At 43.6% G+C, this 26,907-nt stretch overlaps 1 protein-coding gene across 2 annotated transcripts in view; it reads right to left on the reverse strand.

Annotated features, from left to right (window-relative positions):
• Nucleotides 1–7,276: 7,276 nt before the first annotated feature.
• The window catches only part of LOC137546284 (S-adenosyl-L-methionine-dependent tRNA 4-demethylwyosine synthase TYW1-like), a 246,437-nt gene continuing 226,806 nt past the window's right edge, over nt 7,277–26,907 (reverse strand). For both annotated transcript variants that reach the window (XM_068268563.1, XM_068268562.1), the window contains exon 16: nt 7,277–10,137. In XM_068268563.1, the coding sequence (XP_068124664.1) occupies nt 9,916–10,137 (222 nt within the window). In that variant the 3' untranslated portion in view covers nt 7,277–9,915. The remainder of the gene's footprint in view (nt 10,138–26,907) is intronic.

Below are 26,907 nucleotides of genomic sequence, written 5' to 3' on the forward strand. Positions count from 1 at the left end.
AACAAGCCTATGCGAAGGAACGCCAGGCTAACAAGCCTATGCGAATGAAAGCAAAGCTATCAAGCGTCTGCAAGTGAAAGCAAAGCTATCAAGCGTCTGCAAATGAAAGCAAAGCTATCAAGCGTCTGCAAATGAAAGCAAAGCTATCAAGCGTCTGCAAATGAAAGCAAAGCTATCAAGCGTCTGCAAATGAAAGCAAAGCTATCAAGCGTCTGCAAATGAAAGCAAAGCTATCAAGCGTCTGCAAATGAAAGCAAAGCTATCAAGCGTCTGCAAATGAAAGCAAAGCTATCAAGCGTCTGCAAATGAAAGCAAAGCTATCAAGCCTCTGCAAATGAAAGCCAAGCTATCAAGCCTCTGCAAATGAAAGCAAAGTTATCAAGCCTCTGCATACGAAAGCAAAGCTATCAAGCATATGCAAATAAATGCAAGGCTTAACAAGCTTCTGCAACCAACTTTATTCCTGTGCAGGCTTGACCAGCTAATTTGTTATAATCCCAGGGAAGCCTATTGTTGCAATGGCAACATTCCACCTTCATCCAGTCCTGCATCTATTGCTTGCTTGTTTGGACACAGGAGAAGAAATAGCACAAAACATACAAGGGAAACCACTCTAATCTCAGCCATGCGAATGCATTTCCCCAGCAAATAATTATCAGTCCCCACAGCTAGCATGTAACAATCCTATGCAAATGCTAGACCTGAAAATTACTTCTGTAAACTCACAGGAATAGGATCAGGGGTAAGGGCTTTTAGCAATCGCTGAGCCCCATCTGGAGAAAAGAGAAACTTAGGGATTCTAATCTTTGTACTGTCCCCTCAGATTCTCCCCCCAAGCAAATACATGGTAAACGCTACATCACCGTGTTGTCTGCCGACAGAGGATCCGCCATGACTTGCAACAGCAACCGCTCAGCCGGCGTCTCTGTCTCCTCCATTATACTGGAGTGATCCGGAAGTACCACATCCTTAAGCTTCTGCTGTGATCACTTCCTACGGCTGCTGGAGGACGGCGTTGTCCATATACAAAAATCTTGGTGCCGTCTCATCCTAGCCATCTCCCCCTTGTCAGATGCCACTGTGCACCCGCGTGCACTCACCGCTCAAACTGCCCACCTGGCCGAGCTAAGTGAGATCATCTGCGACCCTTCAGGCTACCGAAGGGGGGAGATTCCCAGCGTCATAACACACACAGACATGATGACCACCTGGGAACAGAAGCACTATGTCTAACTATTGCAGGCAGGATAAACTTCCCAACGCCTGTTCACAGGCCAGGATGGGATCTTATCCCAAACAAACTGCTCTGCATAGCTACACAAAGTCGCCAAATAGATAAATAAACTAAAGCTGTCAACTGTGTCCTCGGCAGGCCGGAAACACAAGATACTGAGGGTAGCAGGGGGTGGGGGCCTTTTAAACTTCTTGTCAATTGTGTTTCCCTTGGAGGAGGAGCCTGGAGTCTCTCCTTTTCCTGCCGTACACTGAGATGGTTAGAGAAAGATTTTCTATTTCACCCTACCATCTGGTGTAGCGGGACTTCCTTGGTTACCATGAACAGCAACATGCTAGGTGGGTGCAACAATTTCCAGATTATTACTGGGTTTGATTGAATTGCAAATAAAAAAATGGCTTAGCAAAGATCTGTATTAGAGCATACAGAGTTACACAAGTTTTGGGCATCATGAGGATGGGCAACACCTAAAACATGTTGTGTACCTCTGTATGCTCTAATACAGTTTATCTTTGCTGATTCATTGGTGTGTCATCTCCAAGTTTATTCAATTGCATTGGTTTGAAAAAGTGGTGTCCCTGCAGGAGCCTGGCACTGGCGAACTGCTCTGGAGCTATAGACCAGCATGGTGTGGAAAGTGTGGCGATTCAACCTAGCATCTATATACTTAATTGCACATCACAAGCAAATAAATGTAAGATCCTATTGCATGCAAACTGCATGCACATGCCAAGCAATCACCAGGTAAATAGATGGCAACTTTAAGCATAAGACCATGTTCACACAGAGGCATTGCAGTGCCAGGGCAGTTTCTAGGCTAAATTTCACCCAGGGCGAGGGTGTAAAAACCACCCCCCCCCCCCCCATGGAGCCAGGCATAGGTGCCCGCAGCACAGGTTAGCTACGTAGGTGCCTCCAATATAGGGTAGCCTGTATAGTTGCCCCCAGTATAGATTAGATAGGTAGTTGCCCCCAGTGTAGGTTAGATAGGTAGGTGCCTGCTTTATAGGTTATCTACATAGGTGCCTCCAGTATAGAGTAGCCCGTATAGTTGCCACCAGTGTGGGTTAGATAGTTCGGTGCCCCCAGTATAGTTTAGATAGGTAGGTGCCCGCAGTATAGGTTAGATAGGTAGGTTCCCGCAGTATAGGTTCGATAGGTAGGTTCCCTCAGTATGGGTTAGATAGGTGGGTTCCCCCAGTATGGGTTAGATAGGTAGGTGCCCCCAGTATAGTTTAGATAGGTAGGTTCCCGCAGTATAGGTTTGATAGGTAGGTTCCCCCAGTATAGGATAGTTAGTTAGGTTCCCGCAGTATAGCTTGGCTAGGTAGGTTCCCGCAGTATAGATTAGTTAGGTAGGCTCCCACAGTATCGGTTAGTCAGGTAGGTTCCCACAGTATAGGTAAGTCAGGTAGGCTCCCACAGTATAGGTTAGTTAGGTAAGTTCCCACAGTATAGGTTAGTTAGGTAGGTTCCCGCAGTATAGGTTAGTTAGGTAGGTTCCCACAGTATAGGTTAGTTAGGTAGGTTCCCGCAGTATAGGATAGTTAGTTAGGTTCCCGCAGTATAGCTTGGCTAGGCAGGTTCCCGCAGTATAGATTAGTTAGGTAGGCTCCCACAGTATAGGTTAGTTAGGTAGGTTCCCACAGTATAGGTTAGTCAGGTAGGCTCCCACAGTATAGGTTAGTTAGGTAAGTTCCCACAGTATAGGTTAGTTAGGTAGGTTCCCGCAGTATAGGTTAGTTAGGTAGGTTCCCACAGTATAGGTTAGTTAGGTAGGTTCCCGCAGTATAGGATAGTTAGTTAGGTTCCCGCAGTATAGCTTGGCTAGGTAGGTTCCTGCAGTATAGATTAGTTAGGTAGGCTCTCACAGTATAGGTTAGTTAGGTAGGTTCCCACAGTATAGGTTAGTTAGGTAGGTTCCCACAGTATAGGTTAGTTAGGTAGGTTCCCGCAGTTTAGGTTAAATAGGTAGGTTCCCGCAGTTTAGGTTAGATAGGTAGGTTCCCGCAGTTTAGGTTAGATAGGTAGGTTCCTGCAGTTTAGGTTAGTTAGGCAGGTTCCCGCAGTTTAGGTTAGTTAGGTAGGTGCCCCGCAATATAGGTGTTAGGTAGGTTCCCACAGTTTAGGTTAGTTAGGCAGGTTCCTGCAGTTTAGGTTAGTTAGGTAGGTGCCCCGCAATATAGGTGTTAGGTAGGTTCCCACAGTTTAGGTTAGTTAGGTATGGGCGGCATGAGTTGGGCGCAGGAGCGGACATAATAGTAATAACTTACCTGCTTCTGCCGAACCCGCGCAGCTTCAATGTCCTTCCTTTCCTGGCATCTATCTCATTAGTAACAGCGCTGTGATGACATGCAGTACGTCAAAGGGGGCGCTGTTACCAGACGACGGACGCCGGGAGAGGAAAGACATTAAAACTGCAGGGGAACGGATGAAGAAAGTGAGTTATAACTATTATGTCCGTTCCCCCGCTCCGGCGCCCCCCCTCCTGCCGCACAATAAAGCGCCCCGGGCGATTGCACGTATCGCACGCCCATAGAACCGGGGCTGTGCAGTGCATTGGGTCTTAACTGCATTGCTAATGCAAATATACTGTAATAGTAAGAGAACATCCGTGCGTTAGCAGTGCAGTGCGACAAATTCACTGGCATGCAAAAAACATAATCCAGTCCGCACACTAAATACTTAAGGTTTTTATTCCATCATGCAAAAAGTGGTGCACATAATCCAATTGTTTCAGGGCTACGCAGGGTCCCCTTTCTCGAGGTACAGTGACACAAAAGCATATACAAGTCAAATGTGATGTACAAGGTTAAATGTGGTGAATACCCAATCAAAAATCTCATTGTGACCTTACTAATGAGGTCACATTACCACCAGGTAATTAAACAATTGGAGATCATGTACTGAGAACCAATGTTGTCAATGTCATTGGGCTTGATTCATTAAGCTGAACTGTTAAGCAGTGCACCTTAATGTGAAGGAGGGGCCGCTAATGCATGCCTTCCATAGAAGTGCTCGCTGCTATGTAAGGAGCATGCCTTACTTAGTAACTGTATAGGAAGGAGAGCTCCTATCTAAGGAAGGCACGCTCCTAAAGAAGGCAAGCTCCAAAGGAAGGCATGCTCCTTACATAGCAGTGAGTGCTGCTATGTAAGGCATGCATAGTGGATGCTCCCTCACCTTAAAGAGACACTGAAGCGAAAAAAAAATGATGATATGATTTTTATGTGTAGTACAGCTAAGAAAAAAAACATTAAGATCAGATACATTAGTCTAATTGTTTCCAGTACAGGAAGAGTTGAGAAACTCCAGTTGTTATCTCTATGCAAAAAAGCTATTAAGCTCTCCGACTAACTTAAGGCTGGTTCAGACGGACGCTTGCAGAGCGTTTACAGCCAGCGTTCAGGGCTTGGTGTTAAACGCTCCCATTCAAGTGAATGGGAGCGTTTGTACCAAGCTTTCAAGCGCGTTTACACAAACGCGGCGTTTGGGTCCCGATTTTCCCTGGCGTTCAAGGAGTCCCTGGAAGCTACATGTAGCTTCCAGGGGAGGTTAACCGCGACGGCTAATGTCTCCCTAGGGGAAGAAAAAACGCGACCGCATCCAAACGCACACGAACGCGACGCCAGCAAACGCAACGCCTCCAAACGTCCGTCTGAACCAGCCCTTAGTCGTGGAGAGGGCTGTTATCTGACTTTTATTATCTCAACTGTAATTGAACTGTCTACTTTTCCTCTGCTAGAGGAGAGTTCATTACTTCACAGACTGCTCTGAAAGACTCATTTTGAATGCTGAGTGTTGTGTAATCTGCACATATTATAGAGTGATGCAATGTTAGAAAAAACACTATATACCTGAAAATAAAAATATGAGAATAGTTTCTTTGCTGCTAATCTTCTAGTAATTATTCATAGTACACAACCAATTCATTATATCATATATTTTTTTTCGCTTCAGTGTCTCTTTAAGGTGCCCTGCTTTAGCAGTGTAGCTTAATGAATCAAGCCCATTGTCCTGTTCATCTCCATTGTCCATGTGTGGTTTCTATAATTTCCCTCTAGTCTGGAAAAAAAGCAGCATAGTCTAATCCTTCTAAGCATCAGGGTCTTCTCCAATGAGTCCTGAGTTCTCATTGTGTGTCCAAAGCTTCAGTATTGTCCCTTCCAATGAACAGTGAGGGTTAATTTTTTTAACCTTCCTGGCGTGTGCACTCAGATCGCCGCCGCTACGCCCCGATTAGCCGCTGCTCGTAGCGCCGCACCCCCCCCCCCCCAGACCCTGTGCGCTGCCTGGCCAATCAGTGCCAGGCAGCGCTGAGGGGTAGATCGGTACTCCCAATGACGTCACGACGTTAGGGACGTCATCCCGCCCGTCGCCATGGCGATGGGGGAAGCCCTCCAGGTAATCCTGTTCTTTGAACAGGATTTCCTGATCGCAGATCGCCGGAGGCGATCGAAGCGGGTGGGGGGATGCCGCTGCACAGCGGCTATCATGTAGCGAGCCCTGGGCTCGCTACATGATTTAAAAAAATAGTTTTTTAAAAACACTGCTGCGCTGCCCCCTGTCGGTTTTTAATAAACCGCCAGGAGGGTTAAGGATTGACTGATTGGATCTTCTTGCAGTCCAAGGGACTCTCAAAGGTCTTCTCAGCACCAGAATTCAAAGGCTGATTCTTTGGTGCTCAGCCTTCCTTATGGTGTAACTCTCAAAACCATACATTACTTACTGGAAACATCATGGCTTTGAGTATACAAACCTTTGTTGACAAGGTGACATATGTGCTTTTCATTACAATGTCGAAGTTTGTCATTCCTTTCCTTCCAAGAAGTAGAATAGTTAGGGATGGCCAATCAGATGCAAATAATTCCAAGTTAATGCAGGATTATGCAAATTCCATATGCAAATGTATGCAGTTTGAAAATGGTTCATTTTAAAGCTGCATACATTTTCATCATACAAAATTTGCATAATCCGGAATCAACTCAAAGGTATTTCCATCCAAATTGACCATCCCTAGTCTAAATAAATTGAAATTGTTTATCAAATAATTGTTTGCACCAATAGAGAACAAATGAACAACAATGAACAAGAACAAATGAACAAGAGCATCTTGACTAAAACAGCCAATGAATGAATGAGAGAACATCACTTGTCCACCGCATCTTAGGGCTATATATCCTCATCTTCAATTTGCTTGAAATTGGTGTTTCCATAAATGTGAGTGAGTGAATTACATGCATCACTTTAATGCTTGCAGTGTGCCCAAGTGCATCAGGGCTCACATGTAGGGAAAGTTACAATGTGTGCAAGTAAATAAGGCGTAGATTTCAATCAGTGGGGTCTGTAACAAGTTAACATATTTTAGGTAAAAAAGTGCAGGATAGAGAGACTGGTAAAGCTAGATCTGCAGCCAAAAGACAGTTCCACAAAACATTGTTTTTTAAGTTGAATAGGTCACAGGCTCCACAGCCTCCGTAGAAGCGCATTTGCGCAAAACGGGCGTAAGGCTCTCATCCCCCAGCAACCACCGCACAGCTTCACCAGCAAACCGGTATGTTAGCTCTCAATATGCATGAAATTTGAATCCACGTTGTTGCACCATGTGTTATGAATAAACAAGCAGTTTACAGCAGTGCCGGCATTTCTCATCTTTTTCTCCGCCTGCATATGATGTCTATCTGAGCCTGAGCACGCTGATCTGCATTGCACCGGATACCTGGTCTGCACCCCTGCAACCCTCCCTGCACCCTTAGCTGCAGTGCCAGCACCTTTCTATTCTACCTTCCAGACAAATACTTACACAAGACAATGTAAGATCTAAATGGTGGTGGATAGAACACAGGATATATTATATGAAGTTCTGGCCCACACAAAAGTACTCAATACATGACAACCTCAAGAAATAAAAAAATAAAATAAATAAAAAACATTAGAATACGGAGATCATAACTCGACAGCTATTCTTTCCAATAACTTTATTTGGCTACATAACGAATGACAAGATTATTAATATTTCACAAAAAAACTGTTATTTTGTTGTGCGATAAAGCATTTTAAAACTTGGGTTGAATGTACTAAAATCTGTATTTTCAGATAAATGAACCAACAGAAACTTGTTTGCAAAGGTATGTGCATGCAGCAGCAAAATTAAAAAAAAAATTGCTTGACAACCAAGCTACCATGTGGAAAAGCAATAAATGACCTCTTGTGAAACATTTGCTCCAATCATACACTTTTATTTTAAATGTGGGAGAAAAATTCAGTGAGGGGAAAAAAGAAAAACGGTACACAAAGTAAGAAGTCAGAGGAAATCACTAATAAAACGTCAGTAAACTTGCATCAAATAGTCTACAGAATGATGTGAAACGCTAGTGTCTGCCACATACGCCTATCTGAATAAGCAAGTCTACCATTAGCAAGGAGCATAAAATATGATGCAATGGCAAATTTTGCTTCCTTACAATCCAGAAATTGCAAGATCTAGCCAGAATTAGGAGCTGCTGATTAATTAACTGGCAGCTTGATTAATTATTCAGCTACCAGTTAATTCCACAGTAGGCTTCAAATCATCATTAGCCCTTTACAAAGTTCTGGTGCTGTCCCTTCAAATTCTGGTTGATGTGAAACCAAAACTTGAGGTTTTATTAACTTTTATGCTGTCAACTTTTATCACCATTTACCATATCTATGTACTTTCAGTATTCTTAAACTGAAGCTAAAGCAAAGAAGCTCTCACTTCAGGTTCGATACTTACCTATAACGAGTGAAGGCTCTGGATACAATAGAGCAGTGATGGCTAACCTTGGCACTCCAGCTGTGGTGGAACTAAAAAGTCCCATGAGGCATTGCTATACTCTGACAGCTATAAGCTGGGGGAGGCAGCGGCATGATGGGATTTGTAGTTTTGTCACAGCTGCAATGCCAAGGTTGGCCATCACTGCCATAGAGTGTTCTGACCAATGCGCCCACATGGAGAAATGGGAAGGCTCTATAGTACCCAGAACAGTTTCTCTTCTCCGGTAAGAACCAAACCTTTAAGCGGACCTGAAAATAGTTCAAAATAAAAGCGTTACACTTACGCTGGGAACATCCTTCCCAGGCACAGCAGGAGAAAATCTCTACTGCGCCTGTGCAGGACGCTACCAGGGATGGGAGCGCAAATGAGAAAACGTGCGGCCAGGGCCCCGCAGGCGCAGTGGACGGCAACTCTACAAAACAAAACTGCACTGTTGCGGGGAACTAGAGAATTGTTGGAGGACCAGCGTGGGCACCGAATGTCGGCAGGGGGCTGGCAGAAGCCCCAGGTAAGTGAAACTTTTAAACTATCTTCACGTCCGCTTTAAATGAGACATCAAAATGCTGATCCAGACTCCAACAGCAGTAATTGTTACCAAGGAAAAAACATGTTTCTAAAAGAAAGATGTCCAAAGGTGCAGTAGGCACACAAAATTACATGATTATGAAGCTCCAAAAGTTTAAGCCACATATGAATGCTGAACTTCACCTCACTTGCCAGAACGTATCAGGATATAGTAAAGTTAAAGCAAACCTGAGGCGAACTGAAAAGAAAAACATAAGATACTAACCTAAGAAGAGAAAAGCCTCTGGATCCTTCAAAGGCTTCCCACCTCCTCCTGTGACTCTCGAGGAACGTGTCCACACTCCTTTTCATGCATGAGTGCAGCTGTGCGGCACCGGCGTGAGTACGGATGTGGCCGCGCATTAACTTGGAGCAACTCATTGACAAGAGGCTCTGGCTTACTGCACAGTTGCAACCGTACTTGCGCATGCGTAGTATGGCAGTGCCCGTGCATGAAAAGGGGACATGGCCACGTAACATATGTAACAAGCTCTTGTCAGATATGTTCTGGGGATCTGCAAGCAGCAACAGTGGGGGCCAGGAGTACGTGGTAAGCAACTAGAGGACTAGAGGAGTATTTTTTAAATGTAATGATATTTTTTTTTTATTTGCCTCGCCTCAGAAAAGGATAGTTCCTTGCAGACAGTCGGAGCTTTCTAAGTCTTTCTCTTAAGCAAGACAACATTTAAGAGGAAAGATGTCTATTTTTCATCTAACGATGCTCCTGCCAAAAAGCGTATGCATACACTTTGTTCTAATAAAACTTACCTGTCATGAAAAAGGATTTTAGTCTTGCTTGGTCACAGTGAAAAATAAGGTCAACCAAAGGTAATGAGGTAGACAAATACGGCTAGCACACAATAACGAAATTATGTCTTTTACTGATGTGAAAGAATGACCATTTAGAAAGGAGTAGGTGTGCTTTAAAACTCACGTCTGCTGAAAGGAACTTCTGTTGTACCAAAACAAAACTTTTTTTGTCAAATATAAACCTGAGCAAAGTAACTAAAAATAGAATGCATTTTTCATTTAGCTAGATAGAGACTTAAAATATCCTAAAAGAACCATAAATGGGGGAAATCTACAAAACAAATCAAGGCTCAAATAAAATATGCTCAAGTGAAAAGGGAGAAAAGCTTTGCTTAGCATTTGTTTAAAAAAATGTAAGCCACCTATTAAATGAGAGCTTTAGATCTTTACCATAGTTGATTATATTAAAAAAGATTGAATAAATGAACATTGTGGTCTTTTGATTCAGCCAGATAAAAAAACGTTTTCTAGGGTACAAGAATGCTTATTGAATAGCTCTAGTTTCACCCTAGCATCCAGAGATGTCCTTTGTCTTATTTTTCCTCTGGAAACGTGTGTCTACAGGGTCAAATCCCCTCTCAGTGGAACCAAACAGAGCCCACTCTGGAGTTCTTGCTATGTAATCCAAAGCAGTGAAGGTCACAGTCCCCAAACTCTTCTCATATGTATGAACAAGTTCTTGGAATTTCTCATAATCGATCCAGGTCCACCATTCGCCATCAATCTTGAACTAAAAAAGAAAAAAAATATCAATATAAGGCATAATAAAAATGACAGTACAGAATTTTCTTAGACATCAACTAGTAATTACATGAGCAGATTGATCGCAATATCCTTTGCACATGATTACTCTTGCATGCTGCCTCAACCAGAATTAACAAACAAACTTTGTTTTATGCAACAATACTGCCCATCCATGCTCTCACAAATCATAATCTTGTCACTCATATTAACATAGTGATTCATATACAAAAGTTGGTGCAGGGTATAAAAGAAATCAAACTCCAAGTTAGAAAGATGAAACAGTTCTTTACTGGTTAGCTTCACTAACCATCTTTGATGACAGAGAAACTTAAGCAATAACTTTTATTGTAGCTGTAGCTGGTGTGAGGTTCCCTCCTAACTGCTGTTTGCTGCTGTTTATTTATTTATTTTAATATGCCCTGATAATGTTAAACCTTAGCATTGAATAAGAGTGTCCTTTCTTTTCTCATGATTATTTTCACAGTACAGTACAGTATGTAGTCAACGTCTAATACCTACCATAGTCATGATCTAAGGTCCCTTCCATTGCCCAAGGACACGATTGTGTATCTTATCCCATGAAGCCTTAGGCTCCATTTACACTTGAAAGCGCAAAGCGCTGGCGATTACCGACAGCGGTTTGCGTGAGTGATTTTTCCGCAATTTCACACGGAAAAAAAAATCACGACACTGCAGTTGCACGCATTTGCCGATTTGCGTTATTCGCCGGCGATTAACGCAAATCGCTCAAGTGAGAACGGGTCCATAGGGTTATTACACTAGCGCTTTAAAAAGCGCTAGCGTTTGAGCGCTTTGCCGGAATCGCCGGCAAAACGCTCTAGTGTGAATGGGGCATTACAGTGCCCTCCTGGAAAAAGTATCCCCAAAATAGTTAGCAAAAAGTACGTGGTTGAAAAAGAAAAATAGTGCTATTTATTTTGATGTTAGCGGTATGACAAATGAGTTGGAAAGCACTAAGTAATAAATACATAATGCATAACGTAGCGCAGTAAGAAATACAGCTGCTGAAGGCTCAATATTATATGTTCAAATTCAATAACAAGCCAAGGTGGGACTTGATTTTTACAATGTATGCAGTCCATCTCACCCCTGTCTAGATCATTCATATAAAATGCTGAGGGTTGAAGTATTGCCAGAGTAAGGAAAAACTAAAAAAAATATGAATACAAACAAATGTAAATTTAAAAAATAAAGATGAAAAAGTGAAACGAAAACTCAAGTTATTCATGAACTGATATTTACTACAAGATAAAGGGTGTAAGGGATGAAGGGTGTACCCAGAGAGCACGTGAACACGCATATTAGAGATGCAAACAAGCCGTTCTGTTTCCCCCATCTGCTCCCACTATTTACTCTTTTCACCTGCTTTTGCATGAATGCACTTTATGGCACTGTAACAGTGCAATAATACAGCCACGGATTCAGTGACCAGACTTTGGCCTCAATTCACTAAGATCATGCTAGAGATAATAAGGCAAGAGAAAACTTACCTCCACAAGTGAGAGAGTTATCTTACCTCTTCATTCCTTAAGTTACCTCTCCTGTAGTTAATTTACCTCCTCTGTAGTTATTTTCACATGCAGCTAATTAACAGCCTGTCTTTAACTCTGGAGTCATTTTAAGGATTGGAGAGTTAATTTAAAGACAGAAGAGTTAACTTTAGGCTTGCCTGAGGTAAAATGTTTCCTGAATACTACATGCCTTATCACCATGGTAACAACTCTAGAAGAGTTATTAAAGACAGGAGATAAGCTTAGTGAATTGAGGCCAAAGTCTCCTTTGTTCTTACTTGTAATTATGTTGATGTTTGTTCATTGAAGTTGGGCAGGGATCACACTTGCCTTATTTGCATACATTTCCCCACCATGAGAAAATGCATTAGAACTGCCAGCACATGTAATTTAATAGAAACACACACATCTAATGCCATTTCCTGTTCATGGGGGTAAAAAAACAAAACAAAATGGCAGCTGTCACATGTTGAGTGTTGTCCATACTGAAGCAGACATGCAAGGGCTGCTGTTAACTGTTCTAAAGCTACATACTCACCAGAAGAAGGATCAGGGAACCCAAAATGTGTTGCAACCCAATGAGCACTCCCCAATACATCTTCCTACCGCAAAAACACGCGACAGCACATGGCAGATACGAATGAGTGTTTAAATGATCCTGGCCCTTTGTGCGGGAGTAGTTGGGGATCCTAAAGATCCAATCCACAGTGATGGTCGTAATTGTCGTGTGTCGCAAAGCATCATTCATGTAATCATGCACAGGTATCCAGGTCACAAAATCGCAGAAACAATCGCTCGTCGCACAAAAACATTGTTGGACAAAATGCGTAGTCGCGTAGTGGTAAGTGCCTTAAATATTTCCAGTAGTTCCCATTCGCTTTTCTGTTTTCTACCTGCAACAAGTGCATAAAGTAGTTTGTTCTTCATTATCTTTCATGAACTACAAGATGTAACTTTCCAAAAGAACTGACATTTTCTATGAAGCATCAGGATATTGCACTCAAGCATCATATGTAAAGTATTTAGAAGTTTACATACTCCCAGCAGAACTTCTCAAACGTAATCTATTATTTATAACGAATTTTTTTTTTTTGATCCTGTAAAACAAATCTTTACTTTAAAGAGAACCCGAGGTGGGATTTAATTATGTTAGTGGGGCACAGAGGCTGGTTGTGCACACTAACACTAGCCTCTGTTGCCCCATGGTGTGCCTCCAGGACCCCCCTGCCCGCTGCTATACCCTCTGCAATGCTAGCGACACACAGCGTGTCGCCAGCACAATGTTTACCTATGCGGTGTCAGTCAGCGCCGCTCCCTCGCCTCGTCTGTATCTGCGCTACCCGGCCGCCCGCGTCCCTTCCCTCCAATCAGCGGGAAAGAAGGGACGCGGGCGGTTAGTACCGATACAGAGGAAGCGGCGGAGCGGCGCTAACAGACACAGCATAGGTAAACATTGTGCTGGCGACACGCTGTGGGTCACTAGCACTGTGGAGGGTATAGCAGCGGGCAGGAGGGTCCTGGAGGCACACCATGGGGCAACAGAGGCTGGTGTTAGTGTGCACAACCAGCCTCTGTGCCCCACTAACAAAATTAAATCTCACCTCGGGTTCTCTTTAAGAAGATGTTTAAAGTGTGGCCATTTACCAGAATTGAGGGTCCTAAAACTAAAACCGAAAAAACACAGATTGTCCTGAATGTTTCAGCTGATAATATAATCATAAGCTGCCAGAAACAGATTGACATGGCGGGAAGGGTAAATATCCACACCTGTGCCGTGTTTGATTGTAATAAGAGCCTGTATAAAAATAGTCAATGAGTTTCCTGGCTCTTGAGAAACCCTTGTACATTTTATCCAGGGCTGCATTGACTTTGTTGGTTAATGACACACAGGAAAAGCAAAAGAGCTGGCAAAGTACTTGCGGACAAAGGTAACTCAACCTTATAAATCATGAAAAATATGTTAAGAGATATCAAGATATTTGAAAATACAAGTCTGAATATGAAGTAGAAAATAAAGTGGTTCTGTTAATAAAAAGTTATAGTCAGTTTGACCCAAAAAGATTTTCAATATAGTTGGTCATAGAAGAGACCTAATTTTTTGGTCACACCACTAATTAAAAATTAGTCAGAGGTATCTTTACTTGCCTCTCATTAATGTATTAAATTAATTAGATATGTCTATGGGAGCTTTAAGGGGATGAATCAGTATTCTACATTTTACAGATATAGGAAGACAAAAGGTCATTCGTCAGTATAAAACATCTGTAAAATTTTCAGTATAGTTACCAGGAATTATCTTGGTTGCATTGCGGGGCAGTGTTAGCGCAAAACCCTGCATATTCTGGCAAGCAAATGCAAATTTAAACAAGCTATGTCTTTAGCGAGCCAAGAGGCTAAATTTGCAGCCAGTAGAAGTGGTGCTGCTTAGCACGCTTTGAGCCTTCATTTTGCTAGTTTTGAATGTCTCTCTCTTTGCAGGGAGGTGGTGGATGGCTCTCCCCAGGTGGTGACAGACCTTGGGGGAGCCATCTGCACCTCCTTTTAGGCGTGCATTGTGGGGGAGGAGTCCTTCAGCAACCAAATGCTTAGGGTGCTCCCTGCTTGCCTCCCCTTTCTGGATGTGGTGCTTCCAAGTCGCACAGAATTGCATACCTTTGCAGTTGGACAAATTTTCAAAGAGGTGGAGACCCTTTCCTTTGGGGAGCAGATGTGGGCGGCTCTCCTGGGCAATGGCCATTCTCGGTGGGACCATCTACACTTCTCTGCTCCCCCCCCCCCGGATGCAGTTGCGGCAATTCTGGGCAGTGAGAGTGATTGGGGGCACTGCTCAAGCTGCTTCCCCTGGGGCATGACAGAACCTACTCTTGGTGCCCCTGTTAAGATGCAAATACTTTTGCATGGACTAACTGCCACAGGGCATATCAGTGCATTATAGTTCATTTAAGACCCAGCTTATGCTGGCAAATATGAACAAGCCATGCCCTTAATGAGCAGAGGCGCTAAATATGCAGCCAGTATGAGTACTGCTTGGTCGGGCCTTCTTTTTGACAATTCATTTACTGAACAACAGAGAGATACTTTTAAAATAATTTCAAAGCGCAATAGCAAATACACATAAATTGCACGTGTCCCACAGAGTGCGCTGTCACCAGACCAGGCAAGTTTTTCCAAAATCACTACAATTATGTTAAGCGCACATCCATCAGTTTTTATGACTTTCTAGTCTTCTAAAACCACAGTAGCTAATTCCAGTCATGCAGCTTTACAGAGTGACCATCACCATTAGCACCCAATAGAAACAGACTCACCGGACGTGTTGCCCACTATTAGACTGGCCAACCATGCACAAGTCCAGGAAGCCTAGGAGCACACTCTACAGTGGGAGTCTTTTAGGTGCGGCAAGCTGCAGCTGGCAATCATCACAGGGACAAGGGGCTACACGAGCAGCCCCCAGGTCTTGCACAAAGGAAATGAAAGTGGAGAGTGACACTTCAGCAAAGTTGATACCAGGATCCTGAGGTTCCTAGGCTTCCTGGACTTGTGCATGGTTGGCCAGTGCGCTTAACATAATTGTAGTAACAGAGAGATATTGCAGACAGCATCTGCTATGAAATAATGTGTGGAATGCGCGTGTGTGGATTGTGCAGTCATATTATCCCTGACTGGCTTTCTGGCACAGTGTTCTCCCCAGAATTTTTTTCCAGCCGGGTGGCATGAAAAAGTAGCCGGCTGGGAGAAGGTCACTGTGACGCTGGGTGCTACTGGGTGGGAGAAAAGGGGTGAACACTGGCTAGGAAGGGGCATTCTCAGTCAGGGTGCTGCTGGTGGATTTGAAGACCTCTCTGACCCCTATCTACCAGCAGCACTGGAATATCCCTCTCCAACAGAATTGCATCTATGAGACTTTTCCAGGCAAAGGCAGACTCTCCCTCCCCTATTAGCAGCAGCCAGGGTGAGCCTTCTTCCCCACCCCACATGGCACATTAAGCAATGGGTTGATCAGTGCTAATTTGTACAGTTGTGCAGCACTGCAGGAGACAGCATAGACTGACATCTCCACCCCCACCCATCTACAGGGACATCACATTCAGATACACAGTGGCCAGGCAGCAGGGCCAGTCATTATTGCTTTACAGGCACTTGATGGCAGGGGACAGAAAGACATGCCTGAACGAACGGGGAAAAACAAACTTCAGCTCCTTGCTCTCCTGTGCATTCGCTGGGGCTTCACACATACTTTATGATGGGGAGACACACATGCCTGTGATCAGAGCGGCGCGTCCTCTCCTATCTTGTAGAAGTTACCAAGCTTTCCCCGCCCCTCCACATTACAGACAGGAGCTGGGGGAGGAGGGCGGAGGTAGCGTCCCTGAATGACAGCGGGCTGGCTGCACTGAAACAGCCGCTGCTCGCTCTAATGAAGTAGAGGAAAAAAAATTGTTTCACAGACCAGGACAAACGGCAGCCGGGCGGGAGGGCAGAGTCAGGTGGGCGCTCCGCCCAGTTAAAAGGCTCTGGGGAGAACACTGTGGCAGCATGATCTTCCTGGGTGTAGTGCATTTGTATGCCGGCGGCATAATCAGTCTTCCCCATGAAATATACAATGCTTAAAGTGAGAAGTGGATACAGTAGGAGATGGAAGAAACTTACACCAAGAGAGATCATAAAACCACCAAGCAGAGAGTTGTCTTGGATGGGATTCAAATTTGGGACTGTAGTGCTGCATGGCAAAAGAAATAGCCACTGAGCCACTTAGTAGCTCAACAGTCATAAATGAACCTCTTAGTAGCCCTGCTTGAGTTATCTCATTTTAGACAACCTGGTGCAGGGCAGCCATAGCTGGCTAAACTCAGGCTACCTACTGCTGCCCAATGCAACGGGTGCAATTTCATATTTATCTGTTCTGGATGCTGGATCGTCTCTCCTCTTCCTCCACTGTAATGTCGACATCCCATTCTGGGTCCTAAACACGATATTAAGTGATCGGGACCCAGAGGATGAGGTTAGTGTTGCAGCGCCACTCGGTGGTGGAAGAGGGATGATAGAACAGACTCCTCTACCACTGAGTAGCGCTGCAATGCTGACATCAGATCGTGACCCAGAACAGGATATCGGTATTGCAGTGAAGGAAGAGGCGATCCAGCATCCAGAACAGATAAATATGAAGGCTCCCACTGTGCATCAGGCTGCCAGGTTGGGGGAGGCACAAAATATATGATGCTGCAGCATGCATAAAAAACCCCACTACATCAGGCTGAGAAAAAATTAGGAATTTAGTAACAAATCTATACTCATTTCATTCCATCACACACACACACACGTATGTTATATTTGTCCTGCTATATAGAATACTATACTACAAATGAGACTCACATTAGTCATATGTGTAAGCTGTATAACTTGCTATATATATGGTGGTTAAACTTTATGCTAGTCATGATGTTTGTTTTTCCTTTTTTCAAATGAATATGGAATACAATGTTGTGGCTTTATAAGTTCTTACTGCACACACCTCTTCATTCACTCTCCAATTCACTACCAGCACACTTTGATCATTTCTTCAGACTCCTAAAGGATCACTTACTGCAAAAAGGTGTAATCCATAGGTAAAACAAATAGGATTGCAGTAGGAAAATTACAACTTTTTCCAATATGTATAGCAACAAAACACTGAATGGAAAAGGGTACTGATACAATCAATAGGAGAATGTCATTCAACAGAGAGGAGTTGTTTTTACAGAAGCAATCTTTCTTTCATGATGTGAATAATGCTTTCGTAACTGTACCTCAAAAATAAAGTATGTACAAAGGATTCTCTCAAGAAGTGCCAAAACATTTTAAATGTAATAAGGATTAGGATGCTGATTAATTCAGCTTCAACACAAGACAGCCATTGTGGCCAAGCAGATGATGGACAGAGTGCTTGCTTAGCTACAACAAAAATAGCTAAGGCCTCTAATATAACACATTGGTACCTACTTCCAAATGTGAAGACGGGCTGGCAACATCTTGGCTCTTTCCATTAGGGCCATTGTAAGATGAACGCCAGTAATAAAGGAACAGAATATCATCAGGAGACTGTCTGACATTCAAACGGGGAAGGTGAAATTCCTTCACTGAAAGCCAAAATATTTACCCTTCATGCTTTGGGTTGTTCATCAGAAGCCAAAAATGATACCATTATGCTTTCAGAGAAACTTAAAACAGGTATATAAAATGCAGTTGTCAGTAATCATGCCAGAGGAATATCCTAGTATGATTATTATAATATGAATTCAACAATGAAGTGAATGTAATACTTACAGCAAACCTGAAGCCAAAACAACTTATGATATAATTATTTGTATGTGTAGCATGGATAAAGATTAGAACATTAGTAGCAAAGAAAAGAATCAATTTTCAGATATATGGATTTTTTTTTAATAGCATTGCATCATACTGTCACAGTTGCAATTTTAAGGCCACGCCGTCTTTTAAGCTATAAAACAAAGCAGAAATAATGACCCTTTGAACTTTCCTGCAGTAAAACCTTATTGTCAAGCTGTCTCTCACTGTTTTTTGGCTCTTTAGGTGCTTCAGAAAACAGGACTGTGTTCGACCCAGTGGGTGGAAGAGCTCAGAGAAGCCCTTTTGCATAGATAGCAACTGAAGTTTTTTTTTTGTTTTTTTTTTAACGCTTCCTGTACTGGAAAACAATATGAGACTTTTCTTTGCTAAACTATACACACTTTTGATTATCTCATAAGTTTATGTTTGCTTCAGGTTTGCATTAACCACTTGAGGACCACAGTCTTTCTACCCCTTAAGGACCAGAGCCTTTTTTACCATTCAGACCACTGCAGATTAACTGTTTATTGCTCGGTTATACAACCTACTATCTAAACGAATTTTCCCTCCTTTTCTTGTCACTAATACAGCTTTCTTTTGGTGCTATTTGATTGCTGCTGTGATTTTTAGTTTTTATTATATTCATCAAAAAAGACATGAATTTTGTCCAAAAATTTATTTTTTTAAACTTTCTGTGATAAAATTTGTCAAATAAAGTCAAATTTCTGTATACATTTTTGTCCAAATTTATTGTGCTACATGTCTGATAAAAAAAACAACAACCATTCAGTGTATATTTATTGGTTTGGGTAAAAGTTATAGCGTTTACAAACTATGGTGCAAAAAGTGAATTTTCCCATTTTGAAGCATCTCCGACTTTTCTGAGCACCTGTCATGTTTCATGAGGTGCTAAAATTCCAGGATAGTATAAATACCCCCCAAATGACCCCATTTTGGAAAAAACACATCCCAAAGTATTCACTGAGAGGCATGGTGAGTTCTTAGAAGATTTTATTTTCTGTCACAAGTTAGCGGAAAATGACACTTTGAGACCAAAAAAAAAAAAAAAATTCCATTTCTACTAACTTGTGACAAATGAAATCTGCCACGGACTCACCATGCCCCTCTCTGAACACCTTGAAGTGTCTACTTTCCAAAATGGGGTCATTTGTGGGGTGTGTTTACTGTCCTGGTATTTTGGGGGGTGCTAAATTGTAAGCACCCCTGTAAAGCCTAAAGGTGCTCATTGGACTTTGGGCCCCTTAGCGCAGTTAGGCTGCAAAAAAGTGCCACACGTGGTATTGCCATACTCAGGAGAAGTAGTATAATGTGTTTTGGGGTGTATTTTTACACATACCCATGCTGGGTGGGGAAATATCTCTGTAAATGACAATGTTTTGATTTTTTTTACACACAATTGTCCATTTACAGAGAGATTTCTCTCACCCAGCATGGTTATGTGTAAAAATACACCCCAAAACACATACTACTTCTCCTGAGTACAGCGATACCACGTGTGGCACTTTTTTGCACCCTAACTGCGCTAAGGGGCCCAAGGTCCAATGAGTACCTTTAGGATTTCACAGGTCGTTTTGACACATTTGGTTTCAAGACTACGCCTCACGGTTTAGGGCCCCTAAAATGCCAGGGCAGATTAGGAACCCCACAAGTGACCCTATTTTAGAAAGACAACACCACAAGGTATTCTGTTAGGAGTATGGTGAGTTCATAGAAGATTTTATTTTTTGTCACAAGTTAGCGGAAATTGACACTTTGTGAAAAAAAAACAATAAAAATCAATTTCCGCTAACTTGTGACAAAAAATAAAATCTTCTATGAACTCACCATACCCCTAACGGAATACCTTGGGGTGTCTTCTTTCTAAAATCGGGTCACTTGTGGGGTTCCTATACTGCCCTGGCATTTTAGGGGCCCTAAACCGTGAGGAGTAGTTTTGAAACCAAATTTCTCAAAATGACCTGTGAAATCCTAAAGGTACTCATTGGACTTTGGGCCCCTTAGCGCAGTTAGGGTGCAAAAAAGTGACACACATGTGGTACCGCCGTACTCAGGAGAAGTAGTATAATGTGTTTTGTGGTGTATTTTTACATATACCCATGCTATGTGGGAGAAATATCTCTGTAAATGACAATTTTATTTTTTTTTACACACAATTGTCTATTTACAGAGATATTTCTCCCACCCAGCATGGGTATGTGTAAAAATACACCACAAAACACATTATACTACTTCTCCTGAGTATGGCGATACCACATGTGTGGCACTTTTTTGCACCCTAACTGCGCTAAGGGGCCCAACATCCTTAGAGGAGAGAACAGATGTAAACAATGCACTTGGGAGGTGATCTGACGTCGGGCCTGTAAGCGATCTGAAGGTGTGGGTGGGTGATTAGATTGCCCCCAAGGGGCAGGTTAGGGGCTGATTGATGGGTGGCAGTGACAGGGAGTGATTGATGGGTGATTGACAGGTGATCAGTGGGTTATTACAGGGAAGAACAGATATAAATAATGCACTGGCGAATTGATAAGGGGGGGGGAGAGGGGGGGTCTGAGGGCAATCTGAGCATGTGGGCGGTTGATTGGGTGCCCGCAAGGGGCAGATTAGGGTCTAATCTGATGGGTAACAGTGACAGGTGGTGATAGGGGGTGATTGATGGGTAATTAGTGGGTGTTTAGAGGAGAGAACAGATGTAAACAATGCGCTTGGGAGGTAATCTGATGTCGGGTCTGCGGGCGATCTGATGGTGTGGGTGGGTGATCAGATTGCCCGCAAGGGGCAGGTTAGGGGCTGATTGATGGGTGGCAGTGACAGGGGGTGATTGACGGGTGATTGACAGGTGATCAGTGGGTTATTCCAAAAGAATGCAAGAGACGGCACACAAATGGCTGCAATGATATTGCTGTATTCGGAACAAGAGCACACATATTGTTCCGAATACAGCAATATCATTGCAGCCATTTGTGTGCCGTCTCTTGCATTCTTTTGGTGTCGTCCTGAGGCCGTAGGAGCAATCCGGCTGAGACAAGGCACCGGCCTGACTTAGGTCCAGGGGACCTAGCACACAGTTCTCCAGGCATCTACTGCTTGTGGATCAGTGGGTTATTACAGGGGGGATAGATGCATACAGTACACAGGGGGGGGGGGGGGTCTGGGGAGAATCTGAGGGGTGGGGGGTGATCAGGAGCCCCCAGGGGGCAGTTAGGACCTAAACAAAAAAAATAGCGTTGACAGATAGTGACAGGGAGTGATTGATGGATAATTAGGGGAGTGATTGGGTGTAAACAGTGGTCTGAGGGGTGGGCAGGGGGGGGGGGTCTGAGGGGTGCTGTGGGTGATCAGAGGGAAAGGGGGGGCAGGATCAGTGTGTTTGGTGCAGACTAGGGTGGCTGCAGCCTGCCCTGGTGGTCCCTCGGACACTGGGACCACCAGGGCAGGAGGCAACCTGTATAATACACTTTTTATACATTACAAAGTGTATTATACACTTTGTATGCGGCGATCGTGGGGTTAACAACCCGCCGGCGCTTCCGAAAGGCCGGCGGGTTGTCGTCGCGGGTGGGCGGAGCCAGTTGCCGAGGGAAGCGCGCGTCACCAGTGACGCGATCGCTCCCCGGGCATGCCGAAAGGACGCAACACCGAAGGGCGTATTGCGGTCCTTTCGGCTTCCACTTTGCCGCCGCCCAGCGGCTGTGGGCGGTCGGCAAGTGGTTAAAGTGATCCTGAGATGAAAAACTGATGAGATTAACAGTTGTATCTATCCTTCTACTTATAAAAACAACCTTTTATTAGAGATCCCATAGTTTTATTTCATGTTTAAATTGTTATGCTGGTCACATTATCTATGATTGTGTGACTGAGCTCTGCTCTTTCCTGTCTATGGCCGTCAGTTCCAGCTCTTGCTAGATTTGGTACTGCAGACACATAGATTTCATGTTTTATTGTCTTTGCTCAATGGCAGTCAGACGTCTCTGCAGGAAAAAAGTTTTATAGCTGTAATTCCTTATCACTGAGGGTTAGGCTAGACCAGTGATGGCTAACCTTGGCACTCCAGCTGTGGTGGAACTACAAGTCCCATGAGGCATTGCAATACTCTGACAGTTCTAAGCATAACTCGAGGAGGCAGAGGCATGATGGGATTTGTAGTTTTGTCACAGCTGGAGTGCCAAGGTTAGCCATCACTGGGCTAGACTGTGTCTTCAAGAAAGACACAGAACATTTATATTGCGCTTTTCCCCATGGAGGACTCAAAGCACCAGATCTGCAGCCACTAAGGCGTGCTCAAGTGGGCAGTGGCAGTGTTAGGGAGTCTTGCCCAAGGTCTCCTTGCTGAATGTGCTGGCTTACTGAAAAGGAAGAGCCGAGATTCAAACCCTGGTTTTCTGTGTCCTTAACCAATACACTATCCAGCCACTGGCATACATTATCCAGTCACTAGTAAAAAGAAGCTGTCACTTGCATGCCTGAAAGTCAACTCTTTCAAGCAGGAAATTAAAAAAATAAACACAGCCTAGTTACTAATATATTTGGCACTGTACATACACGTTTATCTCATGGCACGCGTCATCTTGGGATCTCACAAATTGGCAGCTCCTCCCAAATAAATGTATGCTCTTTTACGTTTAAAACATAACTCTTTATTGAATCATATTAAAAATCCCTAAAAATGGTGAAAAAGTATGGGGCTGCTATCCAGCGACAGCCCGCAGTTTATGCTGATGCTGGATAGCAGCCCCATAGTTTTTCACCATTTTTATGGATTTTTAATAAGATTGAATGAAAAGCTATGTTTTAAACGTAAAAGATGATACATTTTTTTTGGAGGGGCTGACCAATTTTTGGGACTCTATGCTGCCGTCCGAGAGGTACTTAAAGACGGATAATCATAGCACTCCATTTTGTTTCTGTTTGATGCCGTGGATGCTGATCACACCAAAAACTATGGGTACACTTTAAAGTCCAACTGTATTCTCTGATAGCATAATTGCTAAGATTGGATGCAAATGAGCTTTCTCTTTTGTCTATGCCCGCCCCTTTCAGCTCTTGCTAGATTTGGATCTGCAAACACAGGTGCATGCATTTCCATCTTTTTATTGGCTGACAGGCTGTCTATGGACCAATTTAAATGGCAAGTTGCTGTCTTGGAGTGAGAATTCGCTTCTTGTGTTTTGCATTTTGATTCTGTGGCAGCTGCGGGTGATTACCCAGGTGGTGGGAGCACTGGGGTCCACCTGTGCTGCCTTTTTGGTGTTGCATGTGGAATGGGGCTCCCAGGTAGTGGCAGAGTCGGGGCCCCCTGCTTCTCATGTGCCCTAGTGTTTTGTGATTTTAACTCCTACTTTTGCAGCTCCTAGTGACAGGTCAGTTGGTAGGGAGGGGAGCTTGGATAGGGATACCTGCACACGATGCCCCTTGCTGGTCACATAATCTATGATTGTGTGCGATTTAGCGCTCTCTCCTGTCTATGAACTGGAGAGAGTTAGGACATTAAACACATTCATTGCATCAAACCTATCAATGGATTAGGAGCACACATCCTGACGTCCTCTCCTGGGACAGATGGTGCATCTTACCCATCGCACAAGGGAGCTAACGTAATGTATCCATGTGCACCATGCACATACACCAGCATAAGCTGTGTGCATGCTGACAAACACATACAGGGGAAGGAGGGAGTGCACTGAATTAGACCCCAGCCACAGGGGTCAATAACCAGAACAAATTACATATATCCAGGCACATCGCATCTAGTTAGGACATTAAATAAGTTAACCTCCTTGGCGGTTCGGGGTAAGCCGCCGGAGGGTGCCGCTCAGGCCCTGCTGGGCCGATTTGTCTAATTTTTTTTTTGCTGGACACGGCTAACACTTTGCTAGCTGCGCCAGCACCCCGATCACTGCCGCTGCGCGCCCAATCGCCGCTATCCGGTGCGGCGCGCGCCCCCCCTCCAGACCCCGTGCGCTGCCTGGCCAATCAGTGACGGGGGAAGCCCTCCAGGAAATCCCGTTCTTTGAACGGGATTTCCTGATCGGAGATCGCCGAAGGCGATCGAAGAGGGCGGGGGGATGCCGCTGAGCAGCGGCTATCATGTAGCGAGCCCTGGGCTCGCTACATGATATAGAAAAAAAAAATTAAAAAAAAAACTCCCTCCTGGCGGATTTTTTTATACCGCCAGGAGGGTTAAGGAAAGGGAGGTGCTGAAGGGGGTGTGGCTAGAAAACAGATGTGTGCTCCTAATCCATTGATAGGTTTGATGCAATGAATGTGTTTGCATGTCTGCACTATGCATGTTACAGGGCCAGAGTTAGGACACCTATGTTTACCTGGGTACTTCTGCGCAGTATAGGTGACTAAGCATAAGAATGCATTCTTCTGTGAACTAAAACCCTGACTTTTAACTTAGCTGTAGGGATAACAGTTGTGCCTGGATGAGTGAATCTGTGAATGCATTTGTTTGAACATTTGCATGTGAGAGTGCGAAGGGTTAATAGATTTTTGCTGTTTTCTAGCCACACCCCCTTCAGCACCTCCCTTTCCTTAACTTATTTAATGTCCTAACTAGATGCGATGTGCCTGGATATATGTATTTTGTTCTGGTTACTGACCCCTGTGGCTGGGGTCTAATTCAGTGCACTCCCTCCTTCCCCTGTATGTGTTTGTCAGCATGCAGGAACACAGCTTATGCTGGTGTATGTGCATGGTGCACATGGACACATTACGTTAGCTCCCTTGTGCGATTGGTAAGATGCACGGTCTGTCCCAGGAGAGGACGTCAGGATGTGTGCTCCTAATCCATTGATAGGTTTGATGCAATGAATGTGTTTGCATGTCTGCACTATGCATGTTACAGGGCCAGGGTTAGGACACCTATGTTTACCTGGGTACTTCTGCGCAGTATAGGTGACTAAGCATAAGAATGCACTCTCCTGTCTATGGCTGCCCTTTTCAGCTATTGATAGATTTGGTACTGCAGACACAGGTGCATGCATTTGCATCTTTTTAATGGCTGACAGTCCAATTTAAAGGGCAAGTTGCTGTCTTGGAGTGAGCACTGCTTCTTGTCATTTGCATGTAGAATAATTTCTGCTGAGGTTGGTTACTATCAGGCCACAGAAAAACACTTTTTACCATCATATGAGATTGCATGGGAAAAAAAATCAGACTGCACAGCCCTACAACGCTACAACAGTGGCTCCTCAGTAAAAATGCTGAGTCTTCTAAAGGGCTGCAGTTTTCAGCTGCACTTCCAGCTGTCCAGTCTCGTCCTACATTGTCTGCTCCAGTCCTAATTCTTTAGAAATTATTTTGTAAACTTTCCTGTCCTATAGAACAGCGTTTCCTTGCAATATTACAACATGCACTTTTTACAGAAGTAAGGTGTTTGTAAAGTACCCCCTGTTTTTAACAACATCGTAACCACTTCAGCCATTTTTTCACCTTATGCATCCAAGCAATTTTCACCTCCAATTCATTCGACAATAACTTTATCACTAATTATCATAATGAACTGATCTACATCATGTTTTTTCCGCCACCAATTAGGCATTCTTTGGGTGGTACATTTTGCTAAGAATTCTTTTTTTCTTAACGCATTTTAACAGGAATATTAAGAAAAAAATGCAAAAAAAAAAATTCTCCGTTTTCGGCCATTATAGTTTTAAATAATACATGCTACCATAATTAAAACCTACGTATTTGCCCATTTGTCCCGGTTATTACACTATTTAAATTATGTCCGTATCACAATGTATGGTGCCAATATTTTAATCGGAAATAAAGGAGCATTTTTTAGTTTTGCGTCCATCACTATTTACGAGTTAATAATTTTAAAAAAATATTAGTTGTATACCCTCTTCACATGCATATTAAAAAAGTTCAGACCCTTAGTGAACTATTTGTGTTTTTTTAAAATTGTAAACAGTTAATTTTAAATGTAATTTAATGTGTCTTTGTAATAAAAATGTATGTGCATGTAGTTTTACTATTTGGCCACAAGATGGCCTAAGCGATTTTTAATCAGCTTTCGGGTGTACAATATAATTTTGATGAATCTCATGCTGGTGTGCGAGTCCTTTTGTATATATATTGTCTCTAGGGCTTTTTAGCCTAATTACAGACTCAGCACCCATTGCACCCAGTGCATTAATTAGCATACATAGGGTGTGCAGTACCTTCTTGTAAATATAGGAACTACAAAGAGGACATGATTTTTTTTTCCAGAAAGACCGCGGCCTCTGAAAAGAAGCTGTCAGTTTTTCTACCGGGGACTTAGGTCAATGAATGGGAACCATGTTCCCATTCATTGATCTCCGGGCTACCGAGGCGCGGCACAGGGGCGTGGATGCAGCAGCCTTTTGGATGTGAAGTGAAAGTCACGTCCAAAAGGCTAAAATGGTTAAGTACCCCTTTACACACACATTATATATATATATATATATATATATATATATCGCTCCCCCCGTTCTCCATTCTGTCCCCTCCGCTAACAGTAATTGCCCTCCGGCATCCTCTTCCAGTTGGGTGGGCCTCACTGTGCCTGCGCTGGACCGGCTGCATGTGTTCGAAAGTACGCTACAGCGTCTGGAAGCGCTCTGCACATGATGTCACTCGTGACACCATGTGCTTGCACAGAGCTCTCCTGGCCATGGTTGCATACTTTAGAACACATGAAGCCAGGCCAGCGCAGGCGCATTGATGCCCAACACGGCTGACTGGAAGAGGGTGCCGGAGGGCAATTACAGGTAGTGGAGGGGACAGAAACGGTGGGAGTGGTGGCCATCAGGCCAGCTCACCATACATGCCTGCTCCCCCCCGTTTCTCATATTCATTTGGGCTCTGGTAACCTTTATCAAATATATCTGTGTAAAGGGGAACTTAAG

This window comes from Hyperolius riggenbachi, chromosome 2 (genome assembly GCF_040937935.1).
Source record: "Hyperolius riggenbachi isolate aHypRig1 chromosome 2, aHypRig1.pri, whole genome shotgun sequence".
NCBI classification, from domain to species: Eukaryota; Metazoa; Chordata; class Amphibia; order Anura; family Hyperoliidae; genus Hyperolius; species Hyperolius riggenbachi.